Genomic DNA, 22,419 nt, shown 5'->3' with positions numbered 1-22,419 from the left:
TATAGAAAATTTTCTATTGCTTAAATATTTTCAGTAATTTCACTTAAAACAGGCATATATTATTTTTATATCTATTAATTATATAATTATACCTTTTATTATTTATAGAATTGTAATTTTAAAATAATTAATAAAATTGAAAAAAATTTAAGAAGGATATGTTTTTTGAATTTTAATAATTGAAAAATGTTAGATTAATTCAAATAGTAATTAAATACTATAGTACTAACATGATTAAATGCTACTAATTAATTACTATAAGAAACTATTGAAATTCTATTAAATATTTTCTAATTTTGTTATTACATGTATTAGATAGTTAATTATTTATAATTTTAATTTTAAACTTGCTATAGCGATTCATAACAAAAGCAATTCATAACATAACAAATATGAACTCAATCTACAAAAATATTAAAAAATTAATGTATTGTATTTATTAAAATATATTCATTACCAATGCATTAAAAAATAATAATATATAATAATAAGATTGATGAAGAGATATAATTTTAAATTACAATAATTTATACAAGATTTAAATTGAAAATCAGCTAATTTGTCATCTTCTTCCAAATAGCATTGAAGAAAATTTAAGTACCTTAGTCCGAGACACGAAATTTTTAATTAATTAATTTTTATTTAGTTTATTCCTGAATGATTTCTATAATTTTACTGTTTGTATTTTTTGAAATCCATGATATTTATTTCTAAAATTTTCGAATAGAACATTTATTAAAACCTTTTTTTATTTGAATATTTAGTATGTAATAAAAAATATAAATGTATATAATAAATATACTTTAAATAAAAATTTTATTGTAATTGTAATTGCATTTTTTTTATAAAATATATGTTTTATTATATATATATATATATATATTTAATGAAAACTATGTTAAATACAATGGAAATGTTATTTTAGATCTCAAATGTTATTATTGAATGTATCAATACCGATATTAAATAACAAATTCATAAAATTAAATGTATAAATGTATTAAAGAATATAAATAAAATTTTAATTTTATTAAAACATTATTTTGTCATATAACTAGGCAAAATTGAACTACTACATTTTTAATATAATTTTTTAATACGAATCTAAAAACATTTTACTAAAATTACGTTGAAAATAATTATATATTTTGCTTTTTAATTAATAAAGCTTTTACACAATTTAAAGCAATGTTCTGTTAATACTTTACAATTTTCGATTAACTATATTCACTACAAAATCTATAATTAATAAAATAACAAAAGTGTCAAAATTATAAATTAAAATAGTAGTTTAAATTCAAGTATTCGTCAGGTTACCTTTTAGAGAAAATCTAATAAGGTAACAATTGCAATTTTGTATATAAAATGAGCTACGTTATGTTCTCAACGATATTAATATTAATAAAATAAAAGAATATAATAAAACAAATAAATATAATAAATATACAAAACAAAATATAAATTAATTTTTTAGCCTATAATTAATAATCTCAAAATTGATGATCCTTCTGACTTTTACAACTAAATTTTGAAATTATAATTACTAAAATTTGTAAACAAATATTTTTAAGATATTATGGTATATAACAATTTAGTTTTTTTCCTATTTAATTATCATATATTGTAATTGTAGAAATTACTGTTTTCATTGCTTATTGATTTTTTATTTATAATATAAAAATATTTTTATTGAAAAATTGAATTCGACTTATTTAATTATAACATAAATAGCCAAATAAAAGTATAATAAATTAAATTGGTATAAAATTTTATGATTTTCATGTTCAATCAATTACATTGAATAAAAAGAAAATTTTTAAGTAATTTTACCTGGTGGGCAGTTGCATTCGGGTAAGTCCCTTTTGAGCCTAAATATATCAGACGAGCCGTCGGATTCGAAAAGCTGCTTCTGTGAGTCCTTTATCTGCAATTGCACTTCACGTTTAAGAGCTTCGACAAGTATCTTAGATGGCTTCTCTAATTTTTGTTGATATAATTGTTGCTGTTGATTTGCTTGGCATAAATTCTCTAGATAAATGATCCGCTGTTCGAGACACAGCTCTCTATAAGCTAGTAAGCCCGAAATAGACAGGCTGGCCACACACAGAACACACATTGCCCAATTGATCAGACCACCATAGTAACGTACCTGATTGTCCTTGTATCGAAATTTGGGTACTGAGGACTCCAAGGACCTACTACCCTCACTACTTCCCATTGTTATTGCTGCTGTTTTATGAAGTTGCTTATAACCTCTGACGTGCAACACTGAGAGATGACGCGTTTTTTATTTGTGCGAGGAAGGTTATGCAGATTTTGAGGCTTTCAACGATTATTTCAATAACTGAATACTTATCGAATCTTTATTTAACTTTAAACTCTTATTTATAATACTTACAATACAAATTACGAATTTAATAAAAAAAAATTATAATACTCAATTCAGACAATACAATAATAAAATGTCGATTAAAAAATGAATGAAATAATTTTTAATTATTTAATAAAATAAAATAATATTTTTTGTTAATATTACTTCTAAAAATAAAATACCACGTTGACATTATAGGCATAATAAAATCATAATATACCGATATTCAACTGTTAACATTTTAAATAAATTTTATTTTCACTTATTGTCTTTCGTGTAATTCTTTCTGTCGTTTACATATTATCTAAATCATTTAGCCTTTTTTGAAGTTTAAAAAATACTATAAAAATTAAAAATATCTAAATCAAACGAATAATTTAAATAGTATTTTAAATCACTTACTATATCTTTTCTTTTTAATAATATGCGTTATTTCAATTTTTATGATATATTAAACATTGTAAATAATTAAAAAAAAATTCATTCTTTTAAGTTCTATAAGCAGCACTGATTACAAACAATATAATTTTCTAATAATACAAATTGGTTAAATTAATAATAAGAGATTTTAATATTTATACTCTAACATCAATTTATAAAAACTAAACAATCAATAATATTTATTCACCTTTCTAATACTTAAATTTAATATAAATTAAAAATATTATTTATATAATCCAAGTAACTATTTGAGATTATCATTTACATTAAATTTCAATTTTTAAAAATGTTATAGCATTAATCAAAATTATCAAATTGATAATTGAGTAATTATATGAATATGAGATCATTAATTAGTGCGATAATCTTTCTAAAAAATCTGGTAAAAATTCTTTACACTTCTCTTAATAAACTCAACACTGGAGCTACTTCTTTTCTTAACTAATAACTTTTCCTTTTTACAATAGATTGAATGAATCAATTTTAAATTGCCCGGTACGTCACATCGAAACGTACCAGACCACTAACACGTGCGCGATGTATTTAACTATCGAATTTATTTATAATTAACACTGTTTTGTTTAATTTAAACTGTCGTATTCTTGTTGTTTATAGGATGCATATTTTAAACGCTACTGGATCTATGGCCAAGAGATAACTTAGATTTCTTAAAATTTATTTTACACACTTCTTTCAAATTTAGAAAGTCTTATTGACGTTTTTTCTTAAATAGCACGACGTTCTGTAGTCGTATATCGAACCCAATTCGATTTCATGACTCTTCACGTCTCCTTTTCATCTCGATAAAGGATTTTTCTATCGATCACCAAAATCGATGGTTCAGTAATTAAATTGGCAATATGATAAATGCTCGATAAAATCAACAATTAAGAATTCATATTAAAAAGGCGTTGAATGAATTATCACATGCTTTGTGTTTATTCCACGCGTTAAATAGAAAAAAGGACACTCAAACCATACATTCGACACTTTCAGTACGGCACTCGTAGCACGACTGGATGTAGTGGGGCGCGATCCCGTTTGTAAGAACGGTTGAGGGGTTCGCACCTCTCCTCGGTCATTTCCGTCAGTGTTCGGCTCTGCGCTACTATAAAGAGTCGGGAAGAGGGATCAGGGAACGCCAGCTCTCGCATTCACAGAGATTTTTTCTATTGCTACTAGTGCTGATACTGTTACCACTGTTACTTCCTGACATGCTAATTTGCCGGACTCTTGACATTTTTTGAGATTGAATGACTTCGTCCCATTCTTTCAATTTTATTATTGAAATTGGAAATTTTTACGTTTCACTTTATTTAAATATTCAACAATTACCAAAGATATGAGAAATCTAAGTACATAAAATGCATTCATAAATGTGTGCTTTTTGTATACATAAATATAATACATAAAATTAAATTTTCAATGAATTTTAAATTAACTGTATATAATAAAAATACAGTAGCTACAACTGTTTAAAGACTTTATATTATAGCAGTAAAAATCTTCGTTTATTAAATTTCTACAATAGACATGCATATTTGAGCAATTTCATTTAATTACCCAATCTTTTATACACAATATTAAAATAATGATCTTCCAAAATCAGAAACAAAAATGATAATCATTTAAAATTTACATGAACTCCATAATTTTTTTATATGTAAGATGTCACTAAAGGATAAATTAAATTTTTAGTTTTTACTATTTGTAATTTATTGAATAATTTAAGAATTATTGGACAATTTTTATATTTAAGTTAAATGGATCTAAAATACAAAAGCATTGTATCTAAAATCTAGACTAGAAAATAAATATGGAACTGTATTGCAAAACTGTAATGCGTTCAAGATTAAATTTCTGGAAATTATTCAATTTGAATATCCGACTTCAATAGAATGAACCGAGAAAAAATTGTTGATCAGTAGATTTCTTTTCAAATTATGGGTAAATATTAAATCCACTAACTGTTTGAACGAATAAATTAATATTTAATTAAAAAAACTATTTTATTTCATAACCATGTGTTATATTTTATTTTATTAATTAATTACTAGTTTTCGCTTTAAAAAGTCATATGCTAAGCAATATAGTGCATTAAAAAAGAATAAAATGTTTTGACTAAATCTTATAGAGAATCTGTTTGTAACGATAATATAATTAAATAAAGACGATACACGGAATGTATCATTCATTTTGATTAATTAAATTTTAACCTACTCCTTATACTTTACTCATTTGACTTCCTTCTGTTGTATTTATTAATATTTTTATTGTTAAATCAAAACCTATGAAACTTTTTTTTTCGTGCAAATGTACTCGATATTTTGAAATTTCCTAATAAAAAATAGAACTTTGAGAATATATGAAATTTAAAAAATTTAATCAATTGTTCGGCTCGATTTAAATTATTCGGTAATTTTACAAAAATATTTGATTCTTCCTTTAATATCCGTTGACATGTTATTTATATGGTGCGTTTGGAATACTACATCATTACCTATTTTGTTACATTTTTTAGGCTCCCATACTTTTTACTGATCAAATTGTTTGTATTTCTACATTTTTAATAATTTAATTTTTGCTCAGCCCTGCTAACTTGCTGATTTTCTCAATTACTCGATAAAATGAAAAGAAAGTATTACAATATGTATGAAGAATTTATTACAATCTTTTTATTCGATTAATTACAAGCATGGGTGAATTCTGATATATCCTAATCTCCTCGCTTCTTTGCAGTTAACGTTCCCTCATCATTATTGTACTCTAATAAAATAGTGAGAATAGGTGACATACTGGAACTTTGATCACCGTGGTAGTATTCAACTTATCACGATCTGTATTAACTCTCCCTTTTTACATCACTTTAATCGAATCCCTAACTCCTGATCATCGTTATATTGTAGCACAATCAACCAGTATTAAGAAACAAAACATTAATCAGTATTAAAAAACAACCACCCTTTTCATCGATCATTCTTTAAAACAAAAATACCCAAATATTGCATTTATATAATAATAATAAATACGACTTAGACGATTTGAATGGTCTAATTCCACAAATATAGTATCCAAATTGATTTATTGTAACGAATTCTGAATTAACATAAGTAAAACTACATAGTACAATTAATTCAAATAATTCACTGTTAATCAAGCATTAATTAATCGTACTTCATTTATTCTTCAAATGTAATAATCATAGCAGTTTCCAAATTTAATAAAAATTAAAGTTTCCAAAATTTATAAAGTTTTTATCCTTATATTGAAGTTAAGGTTAAAAAACAAAACTTTCGATAATTTAAACAGATTATTATATTACAGTATTTCTTTATATTAATACTTGACAACAACTTGATTATATTTTTATAGAAACTTTTTAATAATTAAAACAAGTTATGTCTAATCAAAAGATATATATATATATATATATATATATATAAGGTATATAAAATATAAAAGATACATATATAATAGATATATATACATTAAAAATATAACCCTACAATTTGCACCAATAATTCCCAAGTATGACATTTAAAAATAGTTATTGTAAAATCTGATATAATTTTTTTTAATTAAAAGTAATTTATGATATGGTTTGTATTTATGTCTTAAAAATAACTTATTTTCTTATCTAGTATTTCTTTTTATTTCAATTTTTTAAAATAATAATAAATTTCAATTCTACAAATAATTCTTTGATATATAATTCTTAATTTTCTATGACTTAAACATAGGTCTAAATTATTACATTTTATGCACTTACTGGTTTAGGAATTGATTTTTAATTTGCCAATATTCAATTATATTATAATTTGTTCATATAGTAATTGGAAATTGTTAATATTTTTTAGATATTTTAAATATATAAAGTAATTGATATATAACTAGTCGAAAATATAAAAGTAAGAACATATTATATCATTGTAATTTAATTTATACAAATAATACTTATTAAGAAATATAAAGAAACTCATTTAAATCAATTGACATCTGTATATTCTCTTTTAGAAATGCAGGCATATATCGGTTGGCAGTTAGACAAAGGGTAATCTATGAAAATAAACTGGGATATTGATACCTTAAAGATTAAACTATTCTTTATTATATAAAATAGAATTACATTTGATAGCTTATGCTGCTTAACAATAATGATTTTAAAGTAAACTGAGAATTGTGTAGAAAATTATTAAATATATAAATAATTGTTACACTTTCATTTGCATTTCACTCATACAATTCATACTACAAAGAACCATATCAATTTGTAATATTATCTACCAATGTAAAATAAAATTCCGAGGAAAGCGCACACTTTTATAGAAGCGATGTCACAGTTTATTATAATTGAATGAATGGTAATACAATAGTATTTACTTTATATGGAAAAAGTATTCAAAGAAATTTAAATAAAGAGGAGAACAGGGAATATACATTAAATAAAAAATTAATTACAATATTAAAAAATCTATATTTGAAACAATGAAAAGGTTAACGATAAAAGTGTAAAGATTCTTTGTTTATCAGAAAATTAGTTATTTATCCAATCTTAGGAATACCCAATATTTATTCTATGGTCAAATACATATGTATATAATTATAAAGGAAGCCAGACAATTTTTTTTCATTTCTTGAATTACACTTTTGTACCATAACATATAAAATAATATTTATTTAAAGAGTGTATTATTAAAATACAATGAGTTACCATTCGATAAATAAATTAGGGATTTTATTTATTTTATACTGACAAAATGTGCTAAGGAATAAAGCACGTTATTAGTTAAGAAATAAAATAATAAATAATAAATAATAAATAATAAATAATAAATAATAAACAATAAATAATAAATAATATACAAAAAATAAAAAATAATAAATAATAAATAATATATAAAAAATAATAAAAAATAAACAATAAAAATAATAAATAATACAATAATAAATATAAGGCAATGTTTTAAATCTTTGTCTTAAAGAAATTATATTTAAGTATTAGGTTTTATATTTGTAATTTAATAATTTGTAACTTAATAATCATTAAAGTAATATTTTAACAATTAAATTTTTAGTTGATAAGAAAATAATAATTCTCATTTTTAGATTTTAAGTCAATCAATTTAGAATGAGATATCTTTATCATATATTAACCTAGTATTACAATAGTACATATTTAAAGAAATTAAATACAAATACAAAATTTATATATATTATCTATAAAATTAGCAAAATTAATATACTTATATTTGTAGTATTTGACAATGTATATTTTTTAGTCTAAACAAAGGATATTCAAAAAATTGGAAATTAATACTCAAAAAAATTGAACATTATATATTTTTCTTCGCATTAATGAAATAAATGTTTATATCTAGCAAATTATTCGATACAAATAAAAAGAATCTCAAATAGCTTGATTGATTATACTATTTTTTAAAAAATAATTGTATTTTTAAATTAATTTACGATGAACACGTTATATTAATTAATATTGAGCTATCAACTACATATGCAGTAAATAAATTTGATTCTATTTATAAATATACGTATATCAAAGAATAATATAAATGATAAAAAAATTGTTTTCAATAAAAAAACTATGGAAACTATGTAAGCGAAATAAAAACTTATACGAAAAATCATATATTCATTATTTAGAAATTGCATGAATATAATGAGAGACTTCTTTTTAGAGTGGTTAAACATAATTACTTGCTTACAGAATATGTTGATTTGAATATTATAAATATTTTTTCTAATTATATAATACAATAATACATTTTAATAGAGATGTACGTAGTACTAAAGTTTCAACCTTTACATTATCATCAATATAATTAAACAATAATGAATTGAATATTATATATTAATTAATGTATTATTTATGAAATAATTTTTTGAGAAAAACAACACCAATATTTCATAAAGATTGTAGTAGCATGCTGAGAATTATTTGAAACAAAAATATTTAAGATTAAAAGGTAAAAAATTTCATGCACTGTTACATTATCTAACACATAATTACACAATGACTCATTAATATAAAACTTAAATAAATTAAAACATATTAAAATTTTAGAAGTTAAATATTTTAAGAAATTATAATTTTAATCAGTGATGAATCTTAAACTTTAAATTTTGATGATTAATAACGTTTACACATACATTAGATATATTTAATAAAAATAGTCGTATTACTATAAACTTTTAAACATACAATACATAAAATAATGACATTAAAGTGATTTATTGCAACAATCAATAAAGAAGTTACGTGATACACATAGCATTAGCATATTATAAATGAAAAGTGACGATATTCGAAAATTGTAAATGAACGAAGCTTATAATAATTGTAAGAGAGAAACAGAGAGATACTAGCAATCATAGATGTAAGAATAGGGAACATCAATAACGATAGACTTAGCCAAAAACTTGAAAACGTGATAAACAGTATAATATAAATAAAATAAAAAACAAATAATGGATGAAATCGTTACATAATTAAAGAAAAAGACTATCGAATACAGATTTTATTAATAGTATATCCAGATTTAAATTCTTGTATTGAAAATAACCTTAGCCTAGATATCTTGAAAGATATTAAAAAAAAAGATAGATAAACAAAGATTTAAAAAAAGAAATATTAAAAATAAAAAAAAAGAAATTATGAAATCTATAGACTTTTCAATAAAACTAAACAAAAAGGATACTTTTATGTAAGCTGATCGACAATGAATAAAAAATAATGCATGTAAATTTATATGTATAGAAGTGACATTTCCTAGCTTTATAGATCTATGAGCCTGTAGATGTATTTTACATCTTGATCCTCTCATTTATCAATAAATATTTAAAATTTATAAGACTAAAATGATTTTAAAAAATATTTACATCATAGAGAATATTGAATTTGTATAAAAATAAAAATCTTCGTAGAAATGGTACGTTAACTTGAGTAATTTGTCATCTGAAGAGAATTAAATTTACTAAAAATCTGTATTTTGGAAATAATTTATTAAAATTAAATATACTTAAAATTTATATAAAATATTTATCAGTAATTTTTTTGTTTAACGATATTTTTAACTTAAAAAGATTTAGATATAACTTAAATTATAAAATAAATTCGAACAAAATTTTGAAACCAATTGTTCAATTGAAAAGCTTAATTTTTCTGAACAAATAATCAATAATCTACAATTTTCATAATATGATAACTATGAATTGCACGTCAATGTAATTGAATTAAAGCGATAAAATATATACAAAATTATATAAATCTGTATGAAATTTTTGAGGAACTTCATGGTCACCATAATTTAAACTATTTTTTAGGAATATCCGTACATTAATTTATTGTAAATACTGTAATTAGATATAAGAGATAATTTAACAGTATGCTGTTAGTATTTTATTGTATTATATTTTTCATCATTTAAGATTTTATTTCAATAATTTAGATTTATTTTAATTTCATCAACTCTTTAATAAAAACTTTAAATAATTACTTTTATTCTGTCGGGTAATCAATATTTTTATATTTTCATTCAATTTTTGCTTATAAGATTGTGGCAGTCATGTATCTATCTATCATGATCTACAATTTGTAAATACATTTATGTGCATATTTACGAATATGAATATATATATATATATATATATACATTATATATATATATATATATATATCCATTTTCATTATGATTTGGTATGTGAAATTATAGTGGTATAAAAAAACATTTTGGCATATGCACCACATGCAAGAAATGTTTTGACTCTTACAATCCTAAGAAGGAAAACAGATTCCTCACTTAACGTCGCAGTGTATGCACAGATCACAACCATAAATTTATTTGTGCTCGTTAATTACGAGAAAAATATTTACTTAAAATTTCATTTCTGTATTTTCACTATAATTATACTAGGCGTGATGATCCTAAATAAATTTAGTTCAACCATGCTTGGTAATAGATGATATTTTTCTAAAATATATTGTCATTAAACAGTTTGATAAGTAAAATGGTAAATACACGAGATTTTAAAGAACAAATTATACAAGTATAGATATAAATATGATCGATACGCATGAATATATGATTAAAAAGAAATCTGAAATCATAAATACTTTAAATTATTAAATGTTCCACGGAAGATTTAAATGATTGAATCAAGATCCAACATCATTTTTAATCAATTATTTTTTATTCAATATCGATATATATTACCATCTTGTTATTTATTATATTACTGATTATTTATTATTATTTTTCTATATAAATTAATCGTGAATTGACTGTCAGCAGTTTACGCAAAATACGATCAGGCTAAAAATAAAATATTGATAATAAAACCATAATTCAATGCAAATATAATAATGAGATTTATAAAAATATTTTTTATTTTAATATTTTTTCTGAAATTTTTATGCAAGAGGAATTGTAGAATAATAAAATGAATGCTCATTTATGAAGTACAGTAATAATTTGATATTAATTATGTAACTTGATGATTAAATAATGTTGAATATAATACATAAAGAAATACATTTTAACAAAATTAGTTTAAAGGAATGGAGAACGATTTTCATTAGAAATTATTTAATAACTTCATACTATCATAGTCTAGTTTACTCAAAATAAAAGGATCTTATTAATAGAATATGAAAATAATTGAATAAAATTTTTACAAATTTTATGGGCAAAATTTTAGAATTAGAGAATTAATTTTTTCATAAAATGTCCTCCAAATTATAACTAACGATTCTCGTTCATTATTCCTTTTTAATTTATTACAATATTTTTCAAAGTATTGCTATTCAAGAACATATAGACGATAATCCATTTGGAGTAATATTTCAAGAGGAAGATAGTAGAAAAAATAGGTTAAATCATACTGGAACAATTGTAAAACTTATAAAAAATTTTATTTTAAATTTAAATACCATATTTTTAGAAAATAATCATTTGCATAATCTCTTTTGAATAATTGTTTATAAAATTGTATTTATGAACCGATTTATAATTAAACCTGGCACTATATAGAATCACGAAAGTTTATCAATTCAGTAAGAAAATATTTTGTTACTAGTAGTTGGATAAAAAGAGTCAAAGAGTCAATTACAAGATATAAATACATACAAAGAGAGAATTTCTGAATACTAAAATTCGCATAAAAAAAAACTAATTGTACGTACTTCTACTTATTGTTCTCATATTTTTCGTATTGCTTAAATTTGATTACACAAGTTGAAAACCTAGAGTCAAGCGTGCCAAATTCGGAAAGTGTTATTATACATATAAATCCACTATCTTCTTACCATTGGCTCGGATATATAATATAATTATTGCCATATAAATAATAAAGATACTTTTTATATGTTTAATTCAAAGCTTATAAAATATTACAATTTATTTTGCTGCGATGTATTCATGGTCATATATATTATATAATATTATATATATATATATAATATAAATATATTATATATTTTAATATATATGGTTCTTTAAAATGCCAGTTTTTTTGTCACTGGTAGCTCTTGATTATTTGAATATTGTGATTAATTCATCATCTAAAAATGATTTAAGGTTTAACAATTTCCTATTTTTATTCCGAATCTTCAAAAAGGTATGTATGAGCTTTTACATACAATAAATTGTGTAAATCATATTGTCAATAAATAAGATAGACAGAAAATATTAACATGATCGATTTCCACAAGTAAAGTATTGGATTCAATAAATATAAAAATTTCAATTTTAAGACATTTTAAAATAAAATTAATAAAATAACATTTAAGATAATTTTAAGATAATCGGAAAAGTCTTTATTCAGACAAATTTCCTAATTACATATTATTTATAGTTTAAATACGTTGAAAAACAAAGTCATATGGCCTTTTTAATATATCTATTACTTAAATTTTTGTATGCTTTTAATTTTATTGCTAAATTACATCTATATCAGTTTTATTTTTTCAATTTAAATATTGAATTTTTTTACAAAAATATTAATCTACTGTTATTAATAAATAAATGGATGTTACTGGAAAATTTAGTAATTAGTGAAATTAGAATGGCGTATTATTAAGATGCGTGCAATGCATAAATTGAATCATTATAAAATGTAATGCACTTATATTTTTATAATTAAAGTGAAATGTATATCAATAATCCCAAATATATTATACGCAATTTATTAATAATACTCACTCATAAGTGTAATAATTATCTCCTAATTATTATCCATTTAGCACTTTTGTTTTAGCTTTGCATTTTTTTACTATCTTATAAATAGCTTTTATAAATATCTTCCGACTTCATGTACAAAAACAAATGCGATATAAAAAAAAATATACAAAGTATATACGGTATGTTTTTATGTTTTCATAAAATATTTTATATTATATTTGATAACAAACACTTAGCAAATAAAAAGTTTTATTGATATTTAAGAATAACTAAATTAATTATTTAATACAATTTATTCAAATAAAAATTAATCATTTATTTATAATAAGTAATTATCTGTATTTCATTTACAAATGAGCATATGTAATAAAAATATATAAATAAATTATTTAATTGTTTAAATATTTTTTTTAAATATAACTAATGTAGTTGCACATTAAATTTAAATTATATCACTTTTTAATAAATTTTTTACCTTTTTTTATTTTATGAATATTCGCTTTTTTCTTTTTTTATATTAACTTACAGTAGAAGATTGTTTTATTAATTGAATTTGATTATTTCCAGCAAAACAACAACGGTATTGTTTTGTTACGGTATTACTTTTATCGTATATATTTTAAAAATTTAATAAGAATAATAATTATATAATTACAGAAATTTTTAAAATATTTATAAAATCTTTTAATTTTAGATTAATGCAGAACTCAAAATATTTGCATCTCCTCTACTACGGATCGTCCTTTCAACAAGAGATGTTGAAGATTTTTTAAGATTATATGCCCAACCTATTTTAGCAAAGAAATGAATCAGTTTAGTTGTCACATCAAATCCTCCTATTCCAATTTCTGGCGTACTATAATCAGATGGGAAAGTATGATGATAATTATGACAACCTTCTCCATATGTAACTAGGTGAACAAATGAATTATCCGCTGATGCAATAGATCTATAAAAGAAAATTAATAATAAATTCCATATATTTTAATATACTTCTTGAAATATGAATTATCAATTTTGAATTTTAATTAATTATTATTAAAATATTTTTTAAAGTCTATGATAAATATTTTGATAAGCAATTTGGATGTGGACGCTTTTTGTTAATAAATTAAGAAAATATAAATGTTATGAAAAAACAGAAATATGCTGAATTTATTTAAATATTACTTCCAAAAATTTACGATTTAATCTTTTTAAATACGAGAATCGTTTAAATATGTATTGCGATAAGATCTTTTAAATGAAAAAGTTTACAGGAGCTAATAATTAATATATAAATAATATATAATTAATAAAAAAATTTTTCACATTTAGTCACATAAATTTTAATGATTGTTATATGCAGCTGATCATGCAGATTTAATAAAAATAATGTACGTTTAATCATAACAAAAATTTGAATGTTTCATTATATTTTTGTTTAACAACTAGTTGTTGAAAATTTATATAAATTATGATATGCATTTATTTAACACTAAATGTATAAATATATCAAAAAACTTTATATGGTTAATTTTTAATTAAAATGACATTTTATTCATGATCAAGAAAATAATAAAATAATAAAAAAATAAATAAAAATAAGAACGAACAAAATGATAAATATCAAAGAAGTTATTATGAATAAATGCACAAGTAAAAGTATATTTTAAATTTAATAAAAGTACATTTTAAATTTAATAAAATTTAGTATAGTATAGAAATCGATGTTAATTCAATAATTGTATTCTATTTTATTCAATTATTCAAAATTAATATCATTTCAAATTATTATTAAATGTCGGTATACATGTCAATATACTTTTTTGAATTTTATATAATATATATTTTTTAGTTATATATATAACTATGTGTATATATAACTAAAAGCAATTTTATGCAAATAATTCTGTTTCTTTATATTTCATTATTAATTTTATAATATACAATAATTAAATTTACTTTTTTGCGTATCGTCTATTAATATCTATAATTATTATTGTAAATATCTTTATAATAGTTGAATCTACCTATTGTATGGTTTATATCCCCACATATGAGCAACACTGTTGAGACACCAAGTACTGTGAGAATTGTAAATAAATTTTAAAAATTGTGACATGACTGCATAGTACCAACTTTCATTCCAACAATATACTGGTATGGCTACTGTTGTAAACATAACTATTAACTTCAGAAATTTAAAATACCTGTTAATAAAAATAAGTGGATGTGTTTGAATATTATTTAAACATTTTGATACAATTGATTTAATTAATGTGATATTAATAAGAATTCATTGATAAATAATATATATTAATGCCATTTAAATAAACTGGATACAAATATGTCTAAAATAATATAATAATTATTGTCTATTATAATAATAATTTAAAAATAAAAATATTTTTTTATTGAACATTCATATTATATAGCATTACTAGTTTTATAACCAAGTCTATTAAAGAATTGTTAAAAATTAAAATTTTTCTGCTGAGGATTATCATTGTTTGGCACTGCAAGCTTTTTACATGGAACTACAAATACAATATAATATATTTATGTTTACTTTATTTTTAGAAAGTTAAAGTAAGCATTTGAACTAAATTTTTTATATAAATTGAAAACGTTCGAATAAATATCATCAGAGAGTAGCTTTTAAAAATATATCAGATCCAATTAAATTAAACGATATTGCCTTTTAATCACCTTTATTATTACCTTTTAATTTTAAAACGAAAAACTTTTTTTTAATAATAAATGTAAAAAATTGTGATTTAAAGGGCTGGTGGCTCTATGGCTGGTAACTTTAGCATATCGTCTGCAATAAAATTATAAATAAATAAATTAGTAATAAAAGATAACAGACTACAACTGAAACATAATAAATGGTAGAGAAATTATAAAAAAATTAATTGAAAACATTAATATTCAAAAACATTAAGATTTTAATTTAATTATTAAAATCTATACTAACTAATTAGGTAACATTTTATGTTAAAAATATAGACTAGATTGTGACAAATTAATTTCTATTGCAAACGTAATACTTTTTTTAACAAATACTTGTCTGTAGAAAAAAAGAAAATGCTGAAATACATTTAAATTTTTATTATTTGTAGTGTATTCATAATTGGAATATATTTTAAAATACATTTTTTAATGTTTATAAGTGTAAAGAACTCATTAAATAAAAAATTAATATCTTTATATAAGAATGTTGCGATTACAGATGAAATTAATAAGTGTCGTAAGAGATACACGTAAAAAAATAAATACATTTATTTCTAATGAAGAATTAACATAATACCACTAGTAAACAATAGATATCAGATATCATTTTTTAAAAACATTAGAAACTATAAAATCTAATAATAAAAAAACTAATAAAACACTTATTAATTTTTATATATATTTAATAATATAATACAATAGAAGAAAATTTTAATAAATATTAAATTTCATCGAGGCACAATGTAAAAACTGAAAAATAATGAAAATTTTTTTAGTTACTGCTATTGTTTAATTAAAATTTTAAAATAATGGCACTATTTTTGCAGCGTAAATTTATGTAATTAATTTCAAATTTAATTATTCTTATTTCAATTAGTATTATTTATTTATTCATCTTATTTTAAATATTAATTTTTCTTAATGCCGCTTCATTACATTGTATTATTTTTTTAATATTCTGAAATTCGATTCTAGTTTTAATCTTCTTAGTTACATATAAAATAGTTAATTGATATGAAACAACTTAGTAAAATAAAAATATTATTTACTTTTTAATTTTTGTACTTTCTACATATCATACTTTTGTATTATTTTTTAATATAAATATCATAATGGAAATTACGTTATCATTTTAACGAATGCTTAATACGTATGTAAATACATATTATGTATACATAGATTATTTTTATTTACGCTGCAATCGACTGGTACTAGCTCAGTCAATAATGATATAAATTACCATATTAAATTACCTTACAAACTAATGACCGAAATTAAACATATCAAAAAGGTAACAAGAACCATCAAAAGCATTTATAATTTGGGTAATGTTTTGAGAAAATAGAGCAATTTTCTTTCTCACAACATGGATTTTAATTTGCTTTCTATTTGTTTACTAGTGGTATTTCGACTTTCTTTTCATCATCTGAGTTTGATAGATCATGTTAAATTATTCCAGTTATATCATATTCTCTACATCTGATTTATTAATCATGCTAAACAGGCTTTAAACTTTGTATTCGAATTTTGTAACTATATTTTAAGTATACATAAAATTGAATATGGTTTTATCATCAGACTTTATATCCAAAATTATATTAGATGTTGCAGTGCTTTTCATCATAATAGTATACTTGATACTTTCGAACCTGTAAGATATTTTTGTTCGTTTATTTATAGAAGATTCGTATCTTTTCTGTAAAGTCGTTCGATTCTGTATCGTGGTGTACTTTTGAATTTTAGTAGATCTTAGCTCTTGAGATTTTCACAGAGTATTTGCCTATTTAGTATTAGTATATACTTAATTTTATTTGTTTAAAATGAATATATTATGTATGAATATAGTTAAATTAAAAATATTATCTAAGATAAATGCTGTTTATCCATAAATATTAATATCATTTTTTTTTTAATTTAATTTTTATTATTAAAAAGATTTATCTGAGTATTATTTGCAGATATAATAAACTAAATGATCTTTTATTTCTTCTGAAAATTATACATAATTGTGTACACAATAAATAAATATTAGAAATCGACTGATGCAGGGTATAATTTTCTACATAGTCGATGAAATGCTTACTGCAGGATCTATTTATATGTTAGTCAAAGTGTGAAGTATATGTGTTTGTAAATTTTATTACATCTTAAGTGTGTATTGATAGATATCTTATAATTTTAAAAAAGGATTATGTAAATCTTGATTTGACTTTGTTATAATAAATCAAACAATGTAAAGTCATTTATCCATAAATTTTGTTTAAAGGTTATACCCAGAGTTGGTTTGAATCTTTTAATTTAGGTATTTTCTGTCATTTCTATAGATTCAAGTATATATTCTGTTTTGTATTAATATTAGCACAAATCGATTGTACTGAAAAATTACTTTTGGTAAGCAATCTCGTAATTACTGATTAATTAAGTTAATGATAAAATCAGTAAACACCTAAATTAAATACGATAATCTGCTACGTAAAAATAACTTTCTAGTGAACATTATAATTTCTTTAAAAATAAGGGTAGTCGCATTTAGTTATTAAATTAGTTGTCGACGCATTTTAATTATCATAGGATATAATTCGCTCGGTATTATCGATGTTCTGTATCAACACTACCTATTTTAGTATAACTGGATTTTATCTGCAATAATAATCGGCTTAAAAGATGAATGATCTAACACTGTTAGTTGTGAATATTTAATTTTACATAATATTTTAAGAAATTTAATTTTTTGTGAAAATGTTGATGTACTATATACATTCGTTATTAGCGGAAGTTTTTAACCTTTAAATATGGACAAATTACGTAATATTCAATTTTCTTTTAATTTACTTATTAGGTAGTCCCGTGGAAGTCGTTCAATAATAAAATTATTTATGAAAATCGTATCTGTTCTAACAAATTTTCACTTTTACATCCAGGTTTACCAAATTTTTTTACTATAATGATGACAAGAACAAGAAATTAGGAGTATGTCACAAATAATTTTTTTTTCTCAAAAAACATGTGATTTAATCTAAAACGTAAATTTGTTTAATGCTTATATTTTGCAAGAGCACGCTTTGATTGTTCTTGTTTCGATCTAATTTCTCTATTTGCTGTCTGTCTGTCTGTCTGTCTCCCCTCTCAATATAATAAATATTTATTATCTCTTCGGGCTTACTTTTATAAAAATATCATCCTATACAACAAAATATCTTTTAATTTTATTCAAAAAATAATTCTAGATTGTAAATATAATCTCATAGAAAAGGTTTTAAAAATTTTACAAAAATATATTTATTAATATAAAATGTATAAATTTCAAAATATTATTTGTAATGTATTACTAAAAGTTATTATAATGAAAATTAAAATTCATACAGATGATTTTTATAAAAAATATAAAATAATATATTTAAAAATAATGACATAATATATATAACTGCAGTATTAATATAAATCTTTCGGTGAATGTTTTCAAATTAAAATAATCTTTTTATGAGCACGTGTTTTTATTATATTATAGTTACGATGTGCCTGTAATGCATGGAACAATCTAATGATTGTTATAAAATCATTAGAATAATAAATATTATTTAACGTTAGACATTGAATAGAATGTCGCCAGCTTACAAGTCCATAAAATATTTAATATTTAGTCGTGTTATGTGTGTTTATTAAATTTATATAGATGTATATTTTACTGAAATATAAAGTAAACATAATGTGTACCTATCTGTAAAAGTGACAACAGGATCCGCTTCAATGTCACTCATATTTATTGTTTTACTTTTTTGTAATACTGCAGGGTGTTTGTCGAGCATAAGCCAACCGCAATGAGAGAAAAAAAAACCACGTCTACTGTCATGCGGATCAGCGTTTGTCTCAGAAAATTTGTGATGCACCCGATGTTCCCTGACCCACGCACTGACCGGGACCTATATATAATTCATTTCATTTAAAACATTTCAATTTTAAATTATACGTTATAATTATTAAAACTTTAGTCATAAAAATATATACACTATATAATACATATAATATTACATATATTATAATGCATAACGATTTGTGGAATCTATATAATTTATAGTAAACATTATTTATTATAAATTTTAATACGTGTAAGGTACAAACAATAATGCATGTATAAATACTTGAAAATATAGATAAATATTTCATAATCTTTTTAATATTATTGGATTATATTTAATTACTTACAAATCAATTTAATAATTGATAAAAATGTAGATAAATAAGTCCATACTTGAGATTAAGCATAACACACATTATAATTCGTGTTTAATTTTTATTAACATGTAATTAATATTTTTATATTTAACTCATTTAAATTAAAAAAAAATGTTTTCATTTGAATATATATATATATATATATTTTTTTAATTAAAGTAATATAAGTATACAATACACAGACGATTATTTATTAAATAGAAATATGAATAAGTACAATTAAAAAATGTATTTGTCAAGCACATACATGAAAAATTAATAGATAAATTTAAATAAAAAATAATAAGAATTTTTTAAATATTTGTTAATAGAAAGTTGTTATTTAAAATAACGAACATATAGATAACAATTATTAGCATACTAATATTTACAATGACTAGTATTTTAATAATCTTAATATATTTTATATTATAAAAATGTTCAATACACAGAATGTATATATAATATATAATATTATATTATTAATTACAAAAATGGGTTTTATTTATAATTTACCAACAATTGAAATATTTTTTGGTATTAATCAAATAAAATTAATATAAGTTTTTACAATATGTGAAGATTAATGTAAATTATGTTGGTAAGTATGTAAATAAATCTCATTCAAATATAGTTCAAATATATGTTAATTTTGAAACCAATATTCAGCAATTTAGCAAAATAATATTATATCATTTGTAGACGCGTTTTGATATATTTATAAATTTATTTATTTTATGTAAAAATATATAAACGTGCACACATATCCATACGCATAGATACACACAGTAAGAGAAATAGTATAAATTGAAAATTCATCTATCTCACTTTCCTTTTTTTTACTATGTAAATTTTATTGTACCTCATTTCAGTTTTTGAAATTCAACATAATTATTTTTATACAACTCAGATTTATCATTAAAATTTTAGATTTCATTATAAAGCTAAATACTGTTGTAACGTGAAAATGTAAACACAGATTATAGCCCTTATCACTAGAAATTGAGTAATATTTCGTTGTAATATAAGCTTTAAATCAAAATTGACTATAAAATATTAGGATAGCTACTGTCTCATATTGATAAGGTATTTTTATAACCATCGATATCTTTCACTATTTCTAATATCAAATATTAACTAAGAAAAATATAATTTTATAAAATATTGTTAATCGAATTATTTTCAATTAAAATTTTACAGAAATATTATTTACATAAAAATGTATTATAAAAATAATTTGATTACCATCTAAATCATTTTAATAGTTAATACTTGTTATTTTATACAAGTATAGTCAGCTAGTGCTTAATAATATAATATAATATAAAAAAATATTTTATTAAAGTTAATAAAATCTTCTTATTAATTTTATTTAAATACTAATAAATGAAATAAAGTAGATTAACAATTTATTTAAATATGGTTGTTATTTTTTAATCGATAATGGTAATTTGAGTTTATAAATTGTTTAATCAATATGAGTAATATGCTTATTAAATAATTTTACAAATTTCTAATTGAAATAATTATAGTTATAGAAAAGATTTCAAATTATGTTTCATTAAAAAATACCTGGGATGCTGAGATAAAACAAGTTGCAAGAAGAATTCGTAGTGGTAGTTTGGCACTGAAAGATCTGTGACTCCAAAAACGATGAGCACCACAAGTTACACCAAATCCCGAAAATATTATCATAAATTGCACTGGAATGAAATAAAGGAAATAATAATTAATTATTTGATTACTTAAATAATAAAAAATAAGACTTACTATACAAAACAGTTTTATATCGTTCAATATAAGGAAACGTGATGAAACCGTAAATAGCTATTATATGAAGTACAACTAAAATTACTGCATTCTTCCATTTAATGTCATTTTTAAGAAAATAACTCCACGTGCTTATATCATTTGTTACAATAGTTTCTGTTTCATTAGACACTGTCTTCATTTTTTCACATGTTATATTTTTATTAATTTTTTTAATCTGATTATTATTAGCTTCATAAATTTCGGAATCATTATTAAGTCGAAATGATACGGCAGTATCTATCAACATTCTGTATTATAATATAACTGAAAATAAAAATTAATCACACAAATTCAATCAGATAAAAACTTTCTTAAATAAGAATTAAATTTCTTGCAAAGACTTACTATTAATCATTTATTTATAATTGATATATATATAAATATATAAATTTATATAAATTTATATAAATTAATATAATTATTTATTAACTATGTACTTATTAAGTATATTTAAACAAACGAATAATATTGTAAAATTGAATTATTTATAATATTTAAAATTTACTATGTGAGGTAAATATATAATTTAATTACAGTAACCGTTTCACTATGAAAAGTTAACTTTAATAAATTATTAATAATTATTTTATTAAAAATCAGTATAAACATTACAAGTTAAGTTTTTAGAATAGATTTGAAAACTGAAGCGTGCCATGCTCAATCATCATTATT

The 22,419-nt window shown here is 21.2% G+C and overlaps 2 protein-coding genes across 2 annotated transcripts in view; both read right to left on the bottom strand.

Moving 5' to 3' along the window:
- LOC105368135 (collagen alpha chain CG42342) overlaps nucleotides 1-2,386 on the bottom strand; it is a 113,646-nt gene extending 111,260 nt beyond the window's left edge. The window contains exon 1 of the mRNA XM_011507067.1: nucleotides 1,831-2,386. Coding sequence (XP_011505369.1) covers nucleotides 1,831-2,218 — 388 coding nt within the window. The 5' untranslated portion in view covers nucleotides 2,219-2,386. The remainder of the gene's footprint in view (nucleotides 1-1,830) is intronic.
- An 11,205-nt stretch (nucleotides 2,387-13,591) lies between these two features.
- LOC105368134 (stearoyl-CoA desaturase 5-like) lies at nucleotides 13,592-22,117 on the bottom strand. The gene is made up of 6 exons (XM_011507066.1): nucleotides 22,093-22,117; nucleotides 21,706-22,011; nucleotides 21,508-21,638; nucleotides 19,438-19,643; nucleotides 15,021-15,200; nucleotides 13,592-13,957 (listed from the first exon to the last, which is right to left on the bottom strand). The coding sequence occupies exons 2-6, from the start codon at nucleotides 21,992-21,994 to the stop codon at nucleotides 13,699-13,701; spliced, it is 1,065 nt and encodes a 354-aa protein (XP_011505368.1). The 5' UTR covers nucleotides 21,995-22,011; nucleotides 22,093-22,117; the 3' UTR covers nucleotides 13,592-13,698.
- Between the last annotated feature and the right edge of the window lie 302 nt (nucleotides 22,118-22,419).

Source organism: Ceratosolen solmsi, unplaced genomic scaffold (genome assembly GCF_000503995.2).
Source record: "Ceratosolen solmsi marchali unplaced genomic scaffold, CerSol_1.0 scaffold6, whole genome shotgun sequence".
Taxonomy (NCBI): domain Eukaryota; kingdom Metazoa; phylum Arthropoda; class Insecta; order Hymenoptera; family Agaonidae; genus Ceratosolen; species Ceratosolen solmsi.
Note: the sequence above shows the minus strand (reverse complement) of the source record. Positions and strands in the feature narration are given on the sequence as shown.

What these genes read in the sequence shown, in the direction of transcription:
- LOC105368134 (XM_011507066.1), bottom strand. Translation starts at nt 21,994, where the DNA reads ATGTTGATAGATACTGCCGTATCATTTCGACTTAATAATGATTCCGAA. An exon ending in ATATAAAACTGTTTTGTATA is followed by an intron (nt 21,639 to 21,705) that starts GTAAGTCTTATT and finishes ATTTCATTCCAG; the next exon opens with TGCAATTTATGATAATATTT. An exon ending in GTTTTATCTCAGCATCCCAG is followed by an intron (nt 19,644 to 21,507) that starts GTATTTTTTAAT and finishes AATTATATATAG; the next exon opens with GTCCCGGTCAGTGCGTGGGT.